We start from the raw sequence: 18,842 nt of genomic DNA, 5'->3' as shown, positions 1-18,842 counted from the left end.
TTCCCACTTCATCACATTACAGAACAATTAATTGATGATGACCTCAATGTCACTCCAAGGAGAAATTTAAATTTCATTTTTTGTCAAGTATGCATGTTTGCTGGAGTAGTTTACACATTTCTAAATGAGGTGTCAAAACTTGTAAGGATAGACTTTTACTTCTGAGGCTTTGGTTACCAGTTTAAACAAAACAAATCTGCCAACTAAAAATCATAGATTGCAACTGACAACTCTAAACACTTTAGAATAAATTTAAAAAGCTATTTGTCATTATTTATGCTCATTCTTTGCATTTCTCTCAGTTGGGAAAATAAATACAAATGAAGGCTATTTTACATTTACTTATAAACAGTTTCACATCCAGGCTTTTAATGTTGCAGTTGTTTGGGTTTCAAACAATGCAGGGGATATGTTTGAATACAGCTGCTTTAAATGAAAAGTTTAAGAATTGTGAAAACATCTGTTGGCCTCAAAATCCACACTCCTTAGCATTCTAACTATGCCACCCTAACCCTCAGTGTAGACACAGTTAGGTCAACAGAAAACTCCCTCAATTGACCTAGCTACTGTCACTCGGGGAGGTGGACTTCCTACAGCAACTGTAGTTTGCGTCTACACTATGGGGTTACAGCAGCATAGCTATGGCACCACTGCCATACCACTGCAGTGCCCGTACTGTTGATATGGCTTGCGTGTTACAAAAGTGGCTGGTCAATAACACTGGTCACAGGCTCCCAAAGGGTAGAAAACTCAAGTACTCAAAACCCAGTCAGGCCTATATGGAGATAAACAGTTGACATATATAGAATGGTATACTCAGGTCCTGGTCTAAGACTGGAACAATTGTGATTTGGGCAAGAGGCATAACACCTGGGTGTATTCTTTTGGGAGACCAGAAAGGGGACTTCCTCTGTATAGATGAGTCAAAAGAGATTAAGTGACATATGTAGTTGGGGCCTGGTCTACACTACACGTTTAAATCGAATTTAGCAGCGTTAAACCGATTTAACCCTGCACCCGTCCACACGAGGCCCTTTATATCGATATAAAGGGCTCTTAAAACCGATATCTATACTCCTCCCCGACGAGGGGAGTAGCGCTCAAATCGGTATTGCCATGTCGGATTAGGGTTAGTGTGGCCGCAAATCGACGGTATTGGCCTCTGGGAGCTATCCCACAGTGCACTATTGTGACCGCTCTGGAAAGCCATCTGAACTCGGATGCACTGGCCAGGTACACAGGAAAAGCCCCGCAAACTTTTGAATTTCATTTCCTGTTTGGCCAGCGTGGAGAGCTCACCGGCACAGGTGACCACGCAGAGTTCATCAGCACAGGTAACAATGCAGTCTCCTGAGAATCAAAAAAGAGCTCCAGCATGGACTGCACGGGAGGTACTGGATCTGATCGCTGTATGGGAAGAAGATTCCATGCTAACAGAACTCCGTTCAAAAAGACGAAATGAAAAAACATTTGAAAAAATTTCCAAGGCCATGATGCAGAGAGGCCACACCAGGGACTCAGTACAGTGTTGTGTGAAAGTTAAGGAGCTCAGACAAGCCTACCAGAAAACCAAAGAAGCAAACGGAAAGTCCGGGGCAGGGCCAAAAACATGTCGCTTCTATGCTGAACTGCATGCAATTCTCGGGGGGTCCACCACCACTATCCCACCCCCATCCGTGGATTCTGAGGTGGGGGTGGTAATCGCAGCCATGGCTGAGGATTCTGCGGACAGGGAAGATGAGGAGGAGGAAGAGCTTGTAGAGAGCACACAGCAGTCCGTTCTCCCCAACAGCCAGGAGCTTTTTCTCACCCTGACGGAATTACCCTCCCAGCCCTCCCAAGCCACTATCCCAGACAATGAAGCCATGGAAGGGACCTCTGGTGAGTGTACCTTGTAAATAATAAGACATGGTTTAAAAGCAAGCGTTTTTTAATTACTAATTTGCCCTGAGGACTTGGGATGCATTCACGGCCAGTACAGTTATTGGAAAAGTCTGTTAACATGTCTGGGGATGGAGCGGAAATCTCCAGGGACATCTCCATGAAGCTGTCCTGGAGGTACTCCAAAAGCCTTTGCATAAGGTTTCTGGGCAAGGGTCCATGCTTGCCGTGGAATGGCGTCTGCACAGTTCACCCAGGAAAAAAGGAGTGAAACGGTTGGCTGCTGCTTTCACGGAGGGAGGGGTGAGGCTGTACGCAGAAGCACCAGCGGCAATGTTTTTTGCCCCATCAGGCACTGGGATCTGAACCCAGAATTCCAATGGGCAGGGGAGACTGCGGGAACTATGGGATAGCTACCCACAATGCAACGCTCCGGAAATCGACGCTAGCCTCGGTACATGGACGCACACCGCCAAATTAATGTGCTTAATGTGGCTGCGTGCACTCGACTTTATACAAACCGTTTTACACAACTGGTTTATGTAAAATCGGAATAATCCCGTAGTGTAGACGTACCCTGAGAGAGCCTGAAGCATGGGACTTGGTATGAGGCCTAGGGCCTAAGTCAGGCCCTGCTGATATAAAGCAAAGTTTGCAAGAGTCAGGCTTTCAGCAAAAGTCAGGCCCTCTTACGAAACAGATGGTTGCTTGCAGGTTCACTGTCTGATACACGAACTTGGCAAGAACAGGGCTGGCATTACAAAAATACAAACACTCCTAAGAAGTGCTAGGCACAGGATACTTGCATAAATACATTCCAGAAGGGTAGTACCAGAACACCCCAATATCAAGTTATGGTATAAATATACTCCCTGAAGATGATACAGTGACACACTTACCCCTCCTAAAGATAAGGTCAGGATGACAGAGTGATGGACAGAGATGTTTTGATCAAGCCAACATGTACAAGGTAAAGGGTGGTAACTAACCACGTCCGAGGGGCAATACATAACTTATTTGTATCAGTGTATACAAAGAGTCACGGGGAGGGGGGATGGAGAGGGAAGGTGTCTTTGTCTAGCCTATGGGGAAGTCAAAGGCCACCGCTCACTGAGCCAAGTCCATTGTAACAGGCATACATGTTCTAGTGTAACTGTAGATGTTGATCCAGGGAGCTAGGATAATAAACTTGGCCAAGTGCCTTTGCCACTGAACCAAGTCTGTGGTCTTCTAGGGCAGTTCGATAAAGTCTGCTTCTGAGCTATCTGGCCAGAGAGAATACATATGCAGCCAAAAACTGACAACAACATGCCCATGGACACACAATAAGTCTGGCAAAATCAGGAATTCAACTCAAATCGCCCAATTTACAGTCCAGTGCCTTAACTGCAAGACAATCCTTCCTTTCTACAGAAATGCATATTTAGTTACAGAAAAAACTGTAGCTCAAACAAACCAAGCTGCTAGATCCTGGCCCCAATGACTTCAATCGGTCTCTTCACAGTGTAAAATTAAGCCTCTGCAGGATTGCAGCCCAAGACCACATAGTTGAAGCAACTCAAAGACACCTCATTAAGAAAGTGAAGTTGAACCTGACGTGGAAAATTAATGCTAATTTAAGCTTTAATTCTCACATCATACTAAGAGGTTGCATGCATGTAATCCTAATAAAATATCCATATTATTCTTGCAAACATATGGTTCTCTGTTAGGACAAGAGTGAGAAATATTGCAGCATGAAATATACATGCTTCTGCTCAACAGGGCTCCAAAAGAATGTTCCCAGTCATCCAAGCAAAATATAAGGGGGAGGGGAAAAAGTGAAACATCAGTCCGAATGACCAAGTAAAGCAGACAAGAAGAAATACACAGTAAAATGTTTGCTAACTTCCAATGTCAGTTTACATACCTGTTTTGTGTTTATTTGAAGAACGCTTTCTAAATTTCTCACGAACCTAAAAATAAAGAAAATTTTATTTTTTGAATAGCAATAAAAATCACAATGCACAAACCACAGGCAACATAATTCCTCTAAGCAACAGTGATTTAACTGGTTCTAAAGCAGTTTACCTTTATTTAACTTAGCTAAGGACTTTTTAAGGTCTGTCACCAGAGATTTGGAGCAATCAAATTTTTGACTTGCTCCGCTCCGGCACCAATAGTGACTGTTCCGGCTCCGCTCCAGTTCCAGGCAAAACATGCAGCTCCACTGCTCTGCTCCAAAGCCCTGTCTATCACCACTTTTCTCACCCTTTGCTGTACTAAGGTATCAAGGAATAGTAATAGTGCTAGAAAACTTTGCTTTCAAATAATAAAAGAAAAAAAAATGTTCTGTGGACACAGCCACAAAGATTATTCTACTCCTTCTACTCTGAATGCAAGCATTTTTAATCCCACTGTGATGGGCTGGATCACAGAAACCCCCTTGGGGCTGCCAACTGATGTGCCATGACTACTTCTGCCCCTGCTTTCCTGTCGTGGCAGCTTGGGACTTCAGTGCCCTGCCTGGCTTGAGCCAGACCCACTAGCCTGCTGCAAATCCAGACCCAGGTCTGAACCACGTCCCCTAACAGCTGTAGGCTTAATTGAAAGCAGCTTAAGAAGTGTTCCTGTTTCTTAGGGTATGCCTACACTATCGGCCGGATCAGTGGGCAGTGGTCGATCCAGCAGGGATTGATTTATCACATCTAGCCTAGACCTGATAAATCAACCCCCAAGCGCTCTCCCATCGACTCCTGTACTCCAGCTCGGGGAGAGACACGGGCAGAGTCGACCGGGGGGGGGGGGGGGGAGACAGCAGTCGACTCCCCGCAGTGAAGGTGCCGTTGAAAGTCGATCTAAGTACATCGACTTCAGCTATGTTATTCATGTAGCTGAAGTTTCTTAACTTAGATTGATCCCCCCACCAGCATAGACCAAGGCTGACACTCAGATGCCCAACTCCCAATGGGGTGCAAACCCCAAATAAATCTGTTTTACCCTGTATAAAGCTTATGCAGGGTAAACTCAAATTGTTCACCCTCTATAACACTGCTCTCTCTCTCTATCAGGTATACCCCCAGGTCTACTCTGGGTTAATTAATAAGTAAAAAGTGATTTTATTAAATACAGAAAGTAGGATTTAAGTGGTTCCAAGTAATAGACAGAACAAAGTGAATTACCAAGCAAAATAAAATAAAGCATGCAAGCCTATGCCTAACAGAGTAAGAAAACTAAATACAGATAAAACCTCACCCTCAGAGGTGTTCCAGTAAGCATCCTTTTACAGACTAGTCTCCTAGTCTGGATCCAGCAATCACTCACACCCCCTGTAGTTACTGTCCTTTGTTCCAATTTCTTTCAGGTATCCTTGTGGGTGGAGAAGCTGTCTCTTGAGCCAGCTGAAGACAAAATGGAGGGGTCTCCCCCAGGCTTAAATAGACTTCCTCTTGTGGGTGGAGACCCCCTCCTCTCTCCTGTGCAAAGTCCAGCTCCAAAATAGAGTTTTGGAGTCACCTGGGCAAGTCACATGTCCATGCATGACTCAGTTTTTACAGGCAGCAGCAACTGCTATCTTGAATGTCTCCAGGAAGACTTCTTATGTGGACTGGAGCCTTTCAAGATCCATTGTTCATTAAGTGTTTCTTGATTGGGCACTTAATTTGCACATTCCTTTCTCAATAAGATGACCAAATGCTTTACTAAGGCTACTTAAAAATCAAGCAACTACACAGCCAATATTCATAACTTCGAATACAAAAATGATACATCCATACAAATCGGATGAATAGATTCAGTAGATCATACCTTTACAGAGATATGTTACATGGCATATGTAGCATAAAACATATTCCAGTTATGTCATATATACAGTCATAAGCATATTTCCATAAAGCCTTATGGGGTGCACCATCATACCCACCTTCAACATGAATGGTCTTACTATTTTCTTTGAGTAGAACTGGATGAATTTGCCTCAGGTCTGGTCTACACTACAGACCTATATTGGTATAACTAAGTCACTCAGGGGTGAAAAATCCACACCCCGAGCGATGAAGTTATACCAACTTAACCCCCTATGTAGACAGCACTATGGGAGAAGCTCTCCCACTGACATAGCTACCATCTCTTGGATAGATGGTTTAACTACACCAATGGGAGAGCTCTCTTGCATTGCCTTAAAGTCTTCATTAAAGCACTACAGTAATGCAACTGCACCAGTGCAGCGTTTCAAGTGTAGACTTGCCCTTAGAAATCAATCAGCACTACTCCTCATTTACTCCTGGGGGAATTCTGCACAGAATACTGTTTCAGATTGCTTTTCTCCCCTGCAGAAAAATGGGAGAGCAAAGAAATCTGTGGGGAACACTCGTCCCTGGCAGCCTGGGCGTATCTGCCTGCAGCAGCCAACAGATGTAGATTGCGGGGCTGGGGTTTGAGCATGCATGGAGAGATGTTAAGGGGGCAGGGCTGGGCACACACCTGCATACAGATGAGCAGAAGAGACTGTCCCTCTCCCTCACTGTTGTGGTGTCCCTGGCTTGGAGGGGGTAGGGTTTTGTGAGGCAAGCTCAGTCCTGTGAAGCAGAGCAGAAATTTAACAACTAAGCAGGTAGCCTGCTAATGTCCCCTTGTCGGTTAATTGTTCCCATTCTTAGGGCTTGGCTACACTTGAGAGTTACAGCGCTGGTCGTACAGCTGTGTAGGGAAAGAGCTGGTGTGTGGCCACACTCACAGCTACCAGCTCTGCACTGTGGCCACATTTGCAGCGCTGTTGGCAGTGATGCATTATGGGCAGCTATCCCAGCGTTCAAGTGGCAGCAATGTGCTTTTCAAAAGAGGGGGGTGGGGTGGAGTGTGACAGGGAGCAGGGGAGAGAGAAAGGGGGGATTTTTGAGCCGACACTGTGTATCGGCTCCCTGCCTTGCAAAATCAGAAACTTTTCCCGACCCCTTACTCTTTAACTGCAAACAGCCTGCAGACTAGATAAGCAGCTGCCGACTCCCTTTCTCCCTGCTGTTTCTCTCGTCAAGCAAAAAGCAAACACTCAACCCCTGTGAATCAGGCAGGCAGGGGGATCTCATTTGATTGTTCACAGATTGATCACAGCAAACAGGAGCTGTGTTTGGTTTTTTTAGATAAGCAGCTCCCGGAGCCACAACAAAACAAAGAGAGGCTGCATAACAAAACAAAGGGAATAATTTAGTTAAAAGCATTCTGGGATATCTCCTAATACCCTGGAGGCCAATAACAGCGCTGGTGTGTGGCCACACTTTACAAGCAGCGCTGTAGCACCAGCGCTACACTCGTTATACCTGAAGCAAACCCAGGTGTACAGCCAGCGCTGCAGCCAGGGAGTTGCAGCGCTGGATGTGCCCTGCAGGTGTGGACAGTTACTAACTGCAGCACTGGAAAGCCTCCACCAGCGCTGCAACTCTCAAGTGTAGCCATACCCTGAGTTGCAGCGCTGGAAAGCCTCCACCAGCACTGCAACTCTCAAGTGTAGCCAAGCCCTCTGTCAGTTCTCCCAGGAGCCTAAAACACATGTAAAAGCTTAAAGGCTCCTTTACACTGCCAGGGCAGTGTAAAGTAGCCTTATAGTAAATGACAGTAAGGGAATCATCAGCTAGGAAGATCTATGTGCTCTCTCATTTTTTTCCCCCCTCTGCCAGAGTGGCACAAGGGGATTAGACTGCAGCTCAGGATCTATTTTACCTATCCATTTTTAAAAAGGCAGGACAATGATTAGCAACACTGTATGACTTTCATGTGTGAAAGTCTGAGCAATTTAAAACAACATTCTACTTTACTTTTATTTTGGTGTTCTGTAAGGTAATTTAAATGAAAATCCAAGATTAAAACTAGAGTACGGAGTATTGGTTACAAAGTATTTGTAACTTAACTTTTCTGTGCATTAGGAAATGCTGAACAATTATTGTGATTTTTTTTCTGTATGGTAGTTTAAATAAATTACCAAAATAAGTTAAACTGGTGTGATTATATTGCATTACTTTGACAAATAAAATATGCAGAATTCTGCAGAATTTTTAATTTTTTGGCATAGAATTCTCCCAGGAGTACTCATTCAGCCATTGGTCTTCACAGTCCTGCTAAACCCTACCCGTCCGTTTCAGGAAAACAGGCAATCAAACCAACAGGTCCCTTGGGGTCCCTGCCCCCCTTTAAGTAATCACTGAATATGGCCAAATATGGTAAATTACACAGTTTAGTCAGACAAGATTACCACTGTGTCATGATATTACAGATGTGCTACACCTCCAACCTTTATACAATCTTTCTGGGATCATACCCTTCTCACTGGGAGGGCTGGGCCTCCACTTTTCTCAAGAAAGAGCCCTGTAACTCCAAGACTGCTTTGGCAGTTCTGGATGACATACACCAGACGTTGTGATAGCCACGTGTAGGACCCATGGATCTTGAAAGGTGTGTTGTTGGAGGGTGTTGATCATCATAGCAGTGAATAAAAGTCTACAGGGTCAACACAAAATGCCCCAACAACTACATGGGTGAAACCAGACAATTACTGCACACTCAGATTAACACAGGAAAAAGACAAAAACACCACATTACCTGTGGGTGAACACATTTCACAGAGTGATCACTATATCTGATCTATCAGGGCTTGGCTATAGCGCTCTGACTCCTGGTCAGAGCATTCCTGGTACTCCATCTCAGCGAAAGGAATAACGTCTGATGCGTCTTGGCTGAGACGCCCCAGCATCAGTGTGAATGAGGTGTTGCATTACTGCACTTTGATCAGCCTCCAGAAACGTCCCATAATCCCCTTAAGTCACGTGACCACTCGTCATTGTTTTGAACTCGGCTGTAGAAATGCAGATATGCCCTTTCAAAGCTCCGTTTCTGACAGCCGTCATGCTTATCTGCTCCGAGACAAAGCAAACATTACTTAGGAATGTTGCTTGCTATCAGTATGTGTGAGAGAGAGAGAGAGAGAGAGAGGGGCAGGGGGGGTCCTGAACTTACAAGACAGCATGCTGACACTGAGCACCCCAAAAACCCATTCTCCCTCTGCCCACATACACACACACTCCCTTTCACAGTCCACCCCACCCCCCACATTTGAAAAGCACATTACAGCCACTTGAATGCTGGGATAGCTGCCCATAATGCACCGCTCCCAATGACGCTGCAAGTGCCGCAAATGTGGCCACGCAGTGCGCTTGCAGCTGTCAGTGTGGACAGACTGCAGCACTTTCCCTACTGCGCTCTCCGAAGGCTGGTTTAACTCAAAGCGCTCTACATCTGCAAGTGTAGCCAAGCCCTCAGTTCTTATTCTCATAGGAAATCTGCACAACACCTTCAAAAGTCTGTAACCTTTAGTTACTGAATAGACTGGACTGAGTAGAGACACTGAATTTATGGCTCATTTCAACCATTTATAACCCATTACCAACCACAAAACAAGCTGCCTTTCCACCTCCCCATGACTGGGGGGGTGTTAACAGGCCACTTCACCTTGAATGGTCCCTTGAAATGTTTTAACTACTTACACTAAACAATCTATTCCACCTTGTATTTAGCTGTAACACTTTAAGGGCTTGACTACACTTGCAAGTTAGAGCACATTAAATCAGTCCCGGGCATCCTAACTCCTGAGGTGTTCACAATGGCAAGGCACTTAGAGCGCCTGGATGCTGCAGTTGGAGCGCTCCTCGTAATCCACCTCCACAAGACACATAAAGCTTGCTGCGCCCAGGCTGAAACGCCCGGGTGTCAGTGTGGATGTGTTGCATTACTGCGCTGTGACTGCCTCTGGAAACATCCCATAATCCCCTGAAGTCAAGTGGCCACTCTGATCATTGTTTTGAACTAGGCTGCAGGCATGTGGCTATCCCCTTTCAAATCTCCATTTCTGACAGCCGGCATGCTTATCTGCTCCAGGACACAAAGCAAACCATTATTGTGGAATGCTGCTGCTACCGCTGAGGCAATATTTGTGCATGCGTGCATGTGAGAGAGAGGCAGGGGTGGGGGAGAAGGGTCTGCTGCTGTCTGAACGTACAAGACAGCATGCTGACACACACTCTGCCCCCCAAAACACACTGTCTCTCCCCCCACATATACACAACACATGCTCTGTCACACTCCACCACCTCCTCTTGAAAAGCACACTGCAGTCACTTGCACACTGGGATAGCTACTACAATGCACTGCTTTCTGTGGTGTTACAAGAGCTGCTAATGTGGCCACGCCACTGTGGTTGCAGCTGACAGTGTGAACACATGGCAGTGTTTTCCCTCCTGCTGTCTCTGAAGGCTGGTTTAACTCCCAGCACTCAACATCTTTAAGTGTAGCCAGGCCCTACAAATGTTTCCCAGACCTGCAGAAGAGCTCTAGCCATGTCTACACTACAAAGTTAAGCTGACTTTATGAAAGTCAACATAGAGCTTCCAAATTAAGCTAGTCGATCTTGTGTGTCCACCCTATGCTCATTGCGTCAGCGGAGTGCATCCTGGTTAGCCGCGCTTGCATCGATGCACGGAGCACTGCACTGTGGGTAGCTATCCCACAGTGCAAATAGGCAAATGGGATTTTGGGTAGGACTTGCAATGCTTCATGTAACCAAAACATTGTCACAGGTTATAATGGGAACGTGGCGTTAGCCTCTTATGATGCATCTTCCTCCTTCCCTCCCTAATATCAACGACAAACAAACCAAGGTTTTTTCACACCTTTTTTCAGAAGCCTGGGTTAGCCGCATGGACACCACAGCCTGATAAGCATGGAACCCGCTCAGCAGTGCACTCTTGTTGTGAGCATTACAAAACACCTTACATCTTATGCTGCAGTATTTCCAGAGCCGAGACAGGACCCACCATCGCAGAACATTGCAATGTCATCCAAGCAGCCCCGCTGTAAGCCTTCGAGTGAAACAATTCACAGTTGCTGATGGCAGTAGTGCATCAACTGGACACAGCTAAGTACTGTTTCTGCTCCCGGGAAACAAGCACTGACTGGTGGGATCATATCGTTACACAGCTATGGGATGACAAGCAGTGGCTGCAGAACTTTGGAATGCAGAAGGCCACATTCCAGGAACTTTGTGCAGAGCTTTCGCCTGCCCTGAAGCACAGCAACACAAAAATGAGACCCATTCAGAGTGGAGAAGCGAATGGCGATCGCTCTATGGAAGCTTGCAATGCCATCTGGCCCTGGACCTCACAGACATTCCACATAGCTGTCTGTAGCTCCTTTTCAGTTTCAGGTTACAATGCTGCAGAGATTTCAGCTCTTAGTCTTTCCTCTGCCGTATCACCTCACTCTTGGCCCCGATAATGAAAAAAGCATCCTTCACCATCTGTAGTTGTGGGAAACTCTCTTTCTTCTCCTTTAACTCCTCAGTAAACTTGTCTAGTTCTTCTTGGAGCTGGGAGACTCCAGCCTGCTTTGCTATGTGCAGACTGAAGCTGATCCTTTAGCAGCCTCTTTTCTTCCTTTCTTCATTTCCCACTTTTTGGGCTTGGCTACACTTACAAATTTGCAGCGCTGCAGCAGGGTGTGAAAACACACCCTCTCCAGCGCTGCAAATTGCGGCGCTGCAAAGCGCCAGTGTGGTCAAAGCCCCAGCGCTGGGAGCGCGGCTCCCAGCGCTGTCCGTTATTCCCCACAGGGAGGTGGAGTACAGACAGCGCTGGGAGAGCTCTCTCCCAGCGCTGGCGCTTTGACTACACTTAGCGCTTCAAAGCGCTGCCGCGGGAGCGCTACCGCTGCAGCGCTTTGAAGTGCTAAGTGTAGCCACAGCCTTAGCCTCACATCCGAAAGCAGCTGCTCGGCCACAGGGAGACTGGCACCCGTATCCTGCCATTGGCCAAGAAGCCTCATAGAGCTTGTCTGCCCTTTTCTATTCCAGATGCAGTAGCTGCTTCAAATCCTTCTGTGTGGTGCTGTACTGTCTGTCCATAGTGTCTTTCACTTCCTGTTTTGGCTGGTCGATGTCATCTGTCACTCACATTAATTCTATCCAACTGCCCTTTGTGAAAAGCCTCCATAGAGAGCTATAGTTCAGGGGTTCTCAAACTGGGGGTCGGGACCCCTGAGGGGGGTCGCGAGCTGTCACCTCCACCCCAAACCCCGCTTGCCTCCAGCATGTATAATGCTGTTAAATATATTAAAAAGTGTGTTTAATTTATTGGGGGGTCCCACTCAGAGGCTTGCTGTGTGAAAGGGGTCGCCAGTAAAAAAGTTTGAGACCCACTTCTATAGTCCTAGCCCGGGTTCTTCCTGTTTCAGCTCCCAGGAACTTCTCCTGTCAACCAGTTTCCTCTTCCCCTTAGCTGCCTGGTGACTATCATCCTGGAACTTCTTGGATTAAAATGCTTGAAAGGGAATGGAGTCTTACTCAGGAGAAACTTTTCATATTAGCACCCAAGAGGCCCAACAGGTAAAGGTGCAGCGCCAGCACTTGGATGGGCAGACAATATTTAAAAATACTCCAAGCTTTGGAAGACAGTAAACCTGAACAAGATGGAGTTTGCCTGGGAGTTCTCCTGGGGCGAGTTCCCACAGTGGGTTTTTTTTGGCCTTTCAGGCTTCAGATGTTGTATTTACTGCTCACAGAAGAGGCTCCAAGAAGGAAGACATTATGGATAGTGAGTGATCAGCTGTTGTGACCTGCATGGGATGTGCCATGTTTGTCTGTCTTTCTCCCAGAGAACAGAAGTGACTTCGTCTGTACAAAGTGCAAGCTGGGATCCAACTTGGAAGAGAAGGTTAAAGGACTAGAGACCCAAGTATCAACCCTGCATTGCATCCAAGAAAATGAAGGTTTTCCTGGATAGAAGTCAGCGTTTGGTACTGCAGGCACAGCATGCTGAAGAATCAGAGAGGGCACTGCAGAACGGGGAAGAAAATTGGCAGCATGTGACCTCCAGAAGAAGCAAGAGGAGAAACCATGAACCCCCAATGCTGATAGTGGTAAGAAACCGTTTTCAGGCTTGAGTGGGTCACTGAAGACTATGTGGCTCTGGGAAGGATAAAGGAGTTTGAGGTGCAAGTTTTGTTCTTGTCCATCCTCCCCTGTTGAAGGAAAAGGTCCAAGTAGAGACCATTGAATTGTGGAGATAAATGCGTGGTTGTGCAGGTGGTGTTGGAGAGAGGGTTTGGATTCTTCAACCATGGGATGTTGTTGCACAAAGAAGGACTACTAGGAAGAGATGGGATCCACCTAACAAAGAGAGGGAAGAGCATCTTTGCAGACAGGCTTGCTAACCTAGTGAGGAGGGCTTTAAACTAGGTTCACTGGGGGATGGAGACCTAAGCCCTGAGGTAAGTGGGAAAGTGGGATACTGGGAGAAAACACAAGGAGGAGAGTGCAACAGAGGAGGCCTCCCGATTCATACTGAAAAAGTAGGAAAATCGGCTAGTTATCTTAGGCGCCTGTACACGAACGCAAAAAGTCTGATAAACAGGAAGAATTGGAAGCCCTGGCACAGTCAAGGAACACAGACTCGGTGGGGTAACACACACGACTGGAGCACTGTCATGGATGGGTATAAACTGTTCAGGAAGTACAGGAGGGGGAGAAAAGATGGAGAAGTTGCACTGTATGTAAGAGAGCAGTATGACTGCTCAGAGCTCCAGTATGAAACTGGAGAAAAGCCTGTTGAGAGTCTTTGGGTTAAGTTTAGAGGCGAGAGCAAAAAGGGTGATATCGTGGTAGGCGTCTGCTACAGACCACCAGACGAGGCTTTCTTCAGACAACTAACAGAAGTTTCCAGATCGCAGGCCCTAGTTCTCATTGGGGACTTCAATCACTCTGACATCTGCTAGGAGAGCAATACAGCAATGCACAGGCAATCCAGGAAGTTTTTGAAGAGTGCTGGGGACAACTTCCTGGAGCAAGTGCTTGAGGAATCAACCAGGGGCCGTGCTCCTCTTGACCTGCTTCTCACAAACAAGGAAGAATCGGTAGGGGACATAGAAGTGGGTGGCAACCTGGGCAGCAGTGACTGCGAGATGGTCTAATTCAGGATCCTGACAAAAGAAAGGAGAGCAGCAGAATACAGACCCTGGACTTCAGAAAAGCAGACTGACTCCCTCAGGGAACTGATGGGCACAATTCCCTGGGAGGCTAATATGAAGGGGAAAGGAGTCCAGCAGAGCTGGCTGTATTTTAAAGAAGCCTTATTGAGGGTGCTGGAACAAACCATCCTGACGTGCAGAAAGAATAGCAAATATGGCCGGTGACGAGCTTGACTTAACAGTGAAATCTGTGAGCTTAAACACAAAAAGGAAGTTTACAAGAAGTGGAAACTTGGACAGATGACTAGAGAGGAGTATAAAAATATTGCTCTAGCATACAAGGGTGTAATCAGAAAGGCAAACGCACAATTGGAGTTGCAGCTAGCAAGGGATACGAAGGGTAACCAGAAAGGTTTCTACAGGTATGCTAGCAACAAGAAGGTGGTCAGGGAAAGTGTGGGATCCTTACTGAATGGGGATAGGCAACCTAGTGACAGATTATGTGGGAAAAGCTGAAGTACTCAATGCTTTCCCCCCCTCGGTCTTCACAGACTAGGTCAGCTCCCAGACTGCTGCACTGGGCAGCACAATATGGGGAGAAGATGAGCAGTCCTCATTGGTGAAAGAACAGGTTAAGGACTATTTAAAAAAGCTGGACATGCACAAGTCCATGGGGCCAGATCTAATGCACCTGAGTGCTGAGGAAGTTGGCTGATGTGATTGCAGAGCCATTATCTTTGAAAACTCGTGACAATCAGGTCCCGGACAATTGGAAGAAGGCAAATATAGTGCCCATCTTTTTAAAAAAAAGAGAAGAAGGAGAATCTGGGGAACTACAGACCAGTCAGTCTCACCTCAGTCCCTGGAAAAATCATGGAGCAGGTCCTTGAGGAATCCATTTTGAAGCACTTGGAAGAGAGAAAGGTGATCAGGAACAGTTAACATGGATTCACCAAGGGCAAGTCATGCCTGACCAACCAGACTGCTTTCTATGATGAGATAACTGGTTCTGTGGATATGGGGAAAGTGGTGGACGCAATATATCCTGGCTTTAGCAAAGCTTTTGATATGGTCTCCCACAGTATTCTTGCCAGTAAGTTTAAAAAGTATGGATTGGGTGAATGGACTATAAAGTGGATAGAAAGCTGGATAGATCGTCAGGTTCAATGGGTAGTGATCAACAGCTCAATGTCTAGTTGGCAGCTGGTATCAAGCGGAGTGTCCCAGGGGTCTGTCCTGGGGCCAGTTTTATTCAACATCTTCATTAATGATCTGGATGATGAGATGGATTGCACCCTCAGCAAGTTCGCAGATTACACTAAACTGGGGGGAGAGGTAGATATGCTGGAGGGTAGGGATAGGGTCCAGAGTGACCTAGACAAATTGGAGGATTGGGCTAAAAGAAATCTGATGAAGTGAAATCTGATGAGGTTCAACAAGGACAAGTGCAGAGTCCTACACTTAGGACAGAAGAATCCCATGCGCTGCTACAGGCTGGGGAGCGACTGGCTAAGCGCAGTTCTCCAGAAAAGGACCTGGGGATTACAGTGGATGAGAAGCTGGATATCAATGAACAGTGTGCCCTTGTTGCCAAGAAGGCTAATGGCATATCGGGCTGCATTAGTAGGAGCATTGCCAGCAGACAGAGGAAAGTGATTATTCCCCTCTATTTGGAACTGGTGAGGCCACATCTGGAGTAGTGTGTCCAGTTTTGGGCCCCCCACTACAGAAATGATGTGGGCAAATTGGAGAGAGTCAAGCGGATGGCAACAAAAATGGTAAGAGGACTGGGGCACGTTACTTATGAGGAGAGGCTGAGGGAACTGGGGTTCTTTAGTCCGCAGGAAAAAAAAAAAAAGTGAGCGGAGGATTTGATAGTAGTCTTCAACTACCTGAAGGCGAGTTCCAAAGAAGATGGGGCTTGGCTGTTCTCAGTGGTGGCAGATGACAAAACAAGGACCAATGATCTCAAGTTGCAGTGGGGAGGTCTAGGTTGGATATTATGAAAAACTATTTCACTAGGAGGATGGTGAAGCACTGGAATGGGTTACCTAGGGAGGTAGTGGAATCTCCTCCATCCTTCAAGGTTTTTAAGGCCCAGCTTGACAAAGCCCTGGCTGGGATGATTTAGTTGGGGTTGGTCCTACTGTGAGCAGGGGGTTGGACTAGATGACATCCTGAGGTCTCTTCCAATCCTAATCTTCCATGATTCTATTATTCTTAGACTTGGAACTTCACAACTTTTCACATGCACTACTCTCACCTCTAAAGTGGCAAGAAGAGACCTGTACTCAGACTCCTTTGCATCCGCTTTCAGCCTTGAGTATATATTTGCTTTCCTGACCAGTCATCCCCAGTAATACTGTCGCTTGGACTCTTGTCTTAAGCTACCCCATCTCTGAGCCCTGCTTCCCTCCTAAAAAAAAAAAGAGTCAGGATTTCTCAGCCTTGCGTATTGGCCACCGCTGTGAACAGTCTCTCCTGGTCAGGCAGCGTCTGGCCTTTGACATCTTATTCTGGTTTACTGTCTTTCAAAGCTTTCAGTATTTTAAACATTGTCTGCCCATCCAAGTGTTGGCACTGCACTCTTACCTGTTGGGCTTCTTGAGTGCTAACACAATGCGTCTCCTGAGTAAGGCTCCATTCCCTTTCAAACACTTTAATCCAAGACCAGACTAAATAATTTCCCTCACTACCTGCTACTAGCCCAACCTACCTGTCAGTTGATGGGCTTGCTTCCCTTGCTCAAATAATTTTGCCAGGAAAACCTACATTTGCACCTGCAAACTGGATAACTGCTTCACCATCTGATTTGCATTCTTGCCCCACATACTCCCTGGGACTCTAGGAACTTTGGGACCTAGGCTGATATTGCCCCCCAAGCTTCCTCAGCCTGGGGCCCTTTCTTTCTTTCCCGGCAAGTGCTGGGATCATCGAGCCCTTCAAAACTTCTGTTCTTCTGCCCTGTGGCTACAAGAGAAATCACTGTATCCCCAATAAATCAGAGTAGGGGGAGGGTGAACCCTCTGGTCAAGCTCTAGCCCTGGCTTCTATACTGTGAGTTTCCCGTTACACATGCAACTTCATGCATCCCCACTGGGAGGTCCCCTCTGTTTACAGTTCAAAGTTCTTGCCAGGCAATCTCTCTTTACATGCCCCAGTTCTCCACATTTCAAGCACATTAACCCTAGGACAATCACTCTTCTTGGCCAAAAACTGTGTTTTGTCAGTCTCTTTAAGAGACATCAGGGTCTCTTGCATCTGAGACTAGGCATCCTTTATGACCCAGCCCTTCTGGGTGCACCACAATACTTTGCATCAGCCAGTAATCTCCCTTGTTGCTCCAGGGGCAAACCCAACTTGCATGCCCCTCTTGCCCACAGTACTTGCACTCCCTTAGCAGGACCATCTGACTTTTCCCCCTTCAGTGTCTGAGACAGCTGGGCCTACGTGGACTGCTGGGCTCCCTGCCAAGCCTGTGACAAGTGCTCCTTGAGTTGTCACTGCTGCTCCTTCTGCAGATCCAGAATATACGACATCGTTCACTCAAGATGAGTGTTAGCATCGCTCCGTGTTATCATCCCTACATGATGGGAGGGGGCCTCATACCCCACTTCTAGTACCATACCATAACAAGGGCCCTCACCCTACAGTATCCCCTGGCAGCCCAATGCAGCCCCACCATTGTGTCTCTGCCTCAGTTTCCCTGAATGAAGGTTTTATGAAGTCCAATGTGATGCATATATTCAACATCATCCCTTCAGGGGCCTAGTTTATTCAACCCCAAAAGGTGGAATACCCCACAAATAGGTCTCCACTTCAGCATCTCTAGTAGGTAGGTGCAAGGGCTGAGTCAGTATTAGTTTGTCAACCCAGTTATGTCCCACGTCCCTTACTAGTAAGGCCTTCATGACATAGAACCCTTTTCTAGAGTCCAGGGCCTCTTCTTACTAACTGGGGGAGGGTCTCTTCTCTTGGGTCAAGACCTTTCCCCAGGACAACGTCTAATTTCTCTTTTCCAGGGCTTCTGCCTGTTGAAGTCTTTCACAGGAGCCAGGTTTCTCTGAGCCTAATCATTCACAGTCCCTTCCTTCCAGAAACTCTCCCACTGAAGAGCATTCTTTCCAGGTTTCCTTCATTGGATTCCCATCACCTCTGGGAATTGCTTTCTTTATCACACCCAGGTGCTTCACTGCTTAATTAAATGCCTCCCAATTACTCAGCAAGCCAGATGAACCTGAGTTGCCTCATCCACCCTAGTGCAGCCTGTGAGAGATAAGCAGAGCCCCTGACTCCTTCTGAGGGCCAGATACCCTCTGATACACTCATATAGTTTATTTCCAAAGTGGAAGGGGAATAATCTATACTGGTATAGATCATCTTCATGTAAGTATAACTGTGTTCTGATTAGGTACCATACCAGTATAATGATTTAAGTTAAAAAAAAGCCCAACAACCTACACCCTGACCGTTATTCACGTACAAAATCAGTGTGCAGACCACCTAAATAAGAATCTGCATTAGACATCCTGTCAATCCCTTAGATATTAATAGTTACTTACCAATTCACAGCATTGTTTAGCACAACCACCATAAAAAGTGATTCCACTGAAGTCTGAGTCCAATGTAGTTACTTCCATAGCGCATGTCCCTGGGGGAAAATAAAACCAGAAATGCATTAGAAAAAAAACCCTCAATTTGTATATTCCTCTGAGAGTGCTTAGAATGTCTGCAAAATCAAGTTATAACCTAATGTGAGGGGAAATGATCCATTCAGCTGTGAATTTTAGCTTTCCACTCAGGATTGTCTAGAACAGGGGTAGGCAACCTATGGCACGCGTGCCGAAGGCGGCACATGAGCTGATTTTCAGTGGCACTCACACTGCCTGGGTTCTGGCCACCGGTCTGGGGGGCTCTGCATTTTAATTTAATTTGAAGTGAAGCTTCTTAAACATTTTAAAAACCTTATTTACTTTACT

At 46.4% G+C, this 18,842-nt stretch overlaps 1 protein-coding gene across 2 annotated transcripts in view; it reads right to left on the bottom strand.

Moving 5' to 3' along the window:
• The window catches only part of TTC3 (tetratricopeptide repeat domain 3), a 150,647-nt gene that overhangs the window by 129,676 nt on the left and 2,129 nt on the right, over positions 1-18,842 (bottom strand). For both annotated transcript variants that reach the window (XM_045002449.1, XM_045002450.1), the window contains exons 2-3: positions 18,426-18,514; positions 3,791-3,836 (exon numbers count right to left, since the gene is read on the bottom strand). In XM_045002449.1, coding sequence (XP_044858384.1) covers positions 3,791-3,836; positions 18,426-18,503 — 124 coding nt within the window. In that variant the 5' untranslated portion in view covers positions 18,504-18,514. The remainder of the gene's footprint in view (positions 1-3,790; positions 3,837-18,425; positions 18,515-18,842) is intronic.

This window comes from Mauremys mutica, chromosome 1 (genome assembly GCF_020497125.1).
Source record: "Mauremys mutica isolate MM-2020 ecotype Southern chromosome 1, ASM2049712v1, whole genome shotgun sequence".
Taxonomy (NCBI): domain Eukaryota; kingdom Metazoa; phylum Chordata; order Testudines; family Geoemydidae; genus Mauremys; species Mauremys mutica.
Note: the sequence above shows the minus strand (reverse complement) of the source record. Positions and strands in the feature narration are given on the sequence as shown.